The 3,617-nt window shown below is 32.8% G+C and overlaps 1 protein-coding gene across 1 annotated transcript; it reads left to right on the top strand.

Annotated features, from left to right (window-relative positions):
• The first annotated feature begins 400 nt into the window (after nucleotides 1–400).
• Nucleotides 401–1,696, top strand: LOC120091351 (transcriptional regulator SUPERMAN-like). The gene has a single exon (XM_039049350.1). It carries the CDS (start codon nucleotides 819–821, stop codon nucleotides 1,401–1,403), a length of 585 nt encoding a protein of 194 aa, XP_038905278.1. The 5' UTR covers nucleotides 401–818; the 3' UTR covers nucleotides 1,404–1,696.
• Nucleotides 1,697–3,617: the final 1,921 nt, after the last annotated feature.

The following is a 3,617-nucleotide window of genomic DNA, read 5'->3' as shown; positions in this document are numbered from 1 at the left end:
GTTTAGGAATTAAAACAAATCATATTTGAAAATTCAATCAGACCTAAACTTATTTAAAATTATTACTATATTTTCAGGCCGAGTTCTTTGGGCTCATATCTTTCCAAAAAAAAACCCTAAATTCCATTCCTCTAATCCAAATTTCATATAAGTTCCACTTTGCAATTAGATACTCACATGGTAAACACTTCCGAGATATAACTCCAACCACATTAGAAACTTCTAAAACCCAAAATGATAATGAATAAAGTTCTCTCTTTTCTTTCCAATCCTTGAAAAGATCTTAAACAAAAAAAAAAAAAAAAAAAAAAAAAAAAAAAAGCAAGTTAATCAGCAACCCATCTTTTTTAAAAAAAACAAATTACTAAAGGGAAGAGGAATCAAGGATACATTGAGTCATTTCAACTAAGTTCGTACCTCCTTAACATCCTCATCATATCCTGAAGCCATTAGTATATATTCCAATCAAAAGAGAAGAGTATGTACAAAGAATTCGAGGATAACTCAAACAAAAACCGTGGGAAAAGGGGTAACGGGATTACAAGCTACCCATCCTATGTCAAAACATTTTTTCTAAACCCCCCTTTGTTCAATATATCAATTGTAAATAATAGACATCAGATGTTTTTGGGGTTGGCATTTTGTCTTCACTTCACCAATTATGTCAAAAGCCCATTCCCTTCTTTTTAACCTATTATTCCTCCATTTCCTATCCCTTTCAAACTCTCAACCTCCTATCTTAAATGCCATCTCCCTACTCCCTCTTCAACTAGCCTAGGCCTTCCATTTTTCTCGCTTGACAACCGTTGCGCCATCGAATGTGGAACCCTAGCCAAGCTCACCAAGACGAAGATGACGATTCATGGGAGATTAGGGCTTTTGCAGAAGACACCGAAAACGTTATGGGCACAACTTGGCCTCCTAGATTTTACAATTGCACATTCTGCGGACGAGAATTTAGATCTGCCCAAGCCCTAGGTGGTCACATGAACGTCCACCGTCGCGACCGCGTACGTTTGCACCACCATCCTCATTCCAACTCAATTCAACCCATCTCATCATCCTTCACCATCCCTGCCCCTAAACTCGTTTACAACGAAAGTGACGGGGTTTGTTTCTTATACCAATTACCAAAAAACAGCATCGATTTCCTCAACTCCATCACTTCATCAAGTGCATGTCTCCAGTCGCCTTCCGCTACACAATATCCTTCGAACATCCCAACCACATCATCCTTGCAATCCGTAAAGTCTCCAGGGGAGCTCCGAGGCGGAACATCAAGCTCCTCATCTCACTGCAGCCACATGTCTGGCAAAGGAGATGACTCAATAATATCAATTGATGATGGAAATGAGAAGCTTGATCTCGAGCTGAGACTTGGTCATAGGACATCTCCAGCTTGAAAATCAAAGGAAGAGAGAGATTGTTCATGAAGAGGAAATAGTAAAAATTAGCCCCATTAAAGTTTTTATCATGAAGAAGTAATGGTAAGAACTAAGAAGAGAGGTGAGAGGAGGGACGGAGTAAAATTAGGGTTTTGAGGGAAGGACAAGGAAAAGCTATCAAAACAGTGTAATGTCATTTTCATATTCATAGATTTCTGAGTAATGAAAGCTTTGTTTGTGGGCATTTATCTCCGTGGGGATTGTTCCATTATGACAAACAAATCAATTTTCAGTCATCTTCTTTGTACAAACTACAAAACTACCATCAAGATATTTTACTTAGAATCAAATTGGATAACTTCGGGTATTTAGGATCGATTCAATCTATGTTTTTTTTCTGTTTCTTTTTTTCTTTTTTACCTTTTTTTTTAAAAAAAAATAAAAATAAAAGATACTCCATTGGTTCAAAAAAAATTGTATAAAAAGAAGCCAGAGAAAAGCTCTCAATTTAAGACAACAAAGGAAGTATTGTAATTACAAAAGAAAGTAAATTTAGAGCACCGATTTACCGCAACGATGGTGACATTCTCCAAAAGAGTAAGAGTGCATTTGGTTTGTCTTAAAAAAAGTGATTGTTTCTTTCGAACCAAAAATTTCAGAAAATAGATCCCAACAAATTTGAGAACATCACAACTGTAGGATAAAATTCAAAATTTACAACTATTTAATTATGAGAGGTAGAGATATCTTAACTAGGTTGTGATTAGAGAATTAGACTTATATATTTGTTGTAATATTGATCTCTTCCGATTGACATCGTGTTGGACTATCCAATTGGTTGTTTTTGGAATGATCCTGGTGTTGTTGGTTTCCTTGTCGGTAACTTCCTTGTTGATACTGTTATAAAAGGTAGTATGAGAATGTCTCCTTTAGATCTTTTGTTGAAAGCGAAGAAATGAAGAAGTCTGCAATTTTGTTATCATGCGTGGGTAATTCTTGAAGAGAAGCATTGAGTTTAGGGGGTGCCTAAACATATAAGATCAATAAAGCCTGAGCAGAGAAAAGATCTTAAGATGGGTGCCGACAAGTTTAGGGGAAGTCTAAACAAATCGCCTATCTAAAGTTTACTGTATTACATGATAGTAATTCTATCAATCAAGTTGTTTCTCTCGTAAATCTTTCGAATTATACTGAACTTCTTTTTAATTTGGGCACTATGCCTCAGATGTAGGTAAAGTTATACCAAACTTGATTAATATAATATGTATTATTTTTCTTCTCAACTTGTTTCCTTTGTCTCATTACTTTTGCCAACACCATTCTGTCCATATATATATATATATATATATATATATATATATATAGTTGCCTGTTTGTACAATTTTCCTGAAACTAAGTGAATATCATAAATAAATTTTCATAACATTACATTTTGCATTGCTCTTAACGAAGATAATTGACATTAAAATTAATAAATTGTCTAAGGTTACTTTATGTATAGGGTTTTTTTTTTCCTCTTCTTGTGACACTTAACTCAATAAACTTTTAAAAACTCATCTTGATTGAATTTTAAATTTTTTTTAATTCATTTATGAAAACCTTAGTACTTTTTTTAGGTTGATTGATGCTGGCCTAAAATCAAGGTTTTTATCACCTTGGCCTAATTTTATTTTATTATCTAACGTCATGCGCTCTCCCTCCTTTTTTTTTCTCTCATTTTTTTATGAAGAGATGTAACTTGCCAACTTAGTCAATATTTTTTTAAATCAAAATTACCTCTAATTTTATTTATTTATTATTATTTTCTTAAGAACCTCTAATTTTATTTTATCACCAAGAGGAGCGAAATATAAATCATATTTCTTCATTTGTATGCTTTTGATTATTAAATAAGGTGAACCGAGAAAATTCGTTAATAAGACATATACCTTACAATAAAATATATCCACCATCCCATTTTTGAACTCGAATATGTAAAAAATTATATTATCATATCTCAAATAATCAAAAGAAATGGAGGTCGTTTGATAACCTTTCTATTTTTTTTTTTTTTTTAGTTTTTTAACTTTTAAAAACTAATATCTACTTCCCCTCAATTTTATAGTCTGTTTTTGCTATTCTTGCAATCACACATGGACTTAGAAGGAAAAAAAAATGGAAATTTAGTCTTTAATTATATAATCCAAAATTTCAAAAACAAAATAGTTATCAAAACCTCTTTAACACTACAAC

This window comes from Benincasa hispida, chromosome 11 (assembly GCF_009727055.1).
Source record: "Benincasa hispida cultivar B227 chromosome 11, ASM972705v1, whole genome shotgun sequence".
In the NCBI taxonomy this organism is placed as follows: Eukaryota; Viridiplantae; Streptophyta; class Magnoliopsida; order Cucurbitales; family Cucurbitaceae; genus Benincasa; species Benincasa hispida.
This window is presented reverse-complemented; position numbering and strand designations above follow the sequence as displayed.

What these genes read in the sequence shown, in the direction of transcription:
- LOC120091351 (XM_039049350.1), top strand. Translation starts at nt 819, where the DNA reads ATGTGGAACCCTAGCCAAGCTCACCAAGACGAAGATGACGATTCATGG.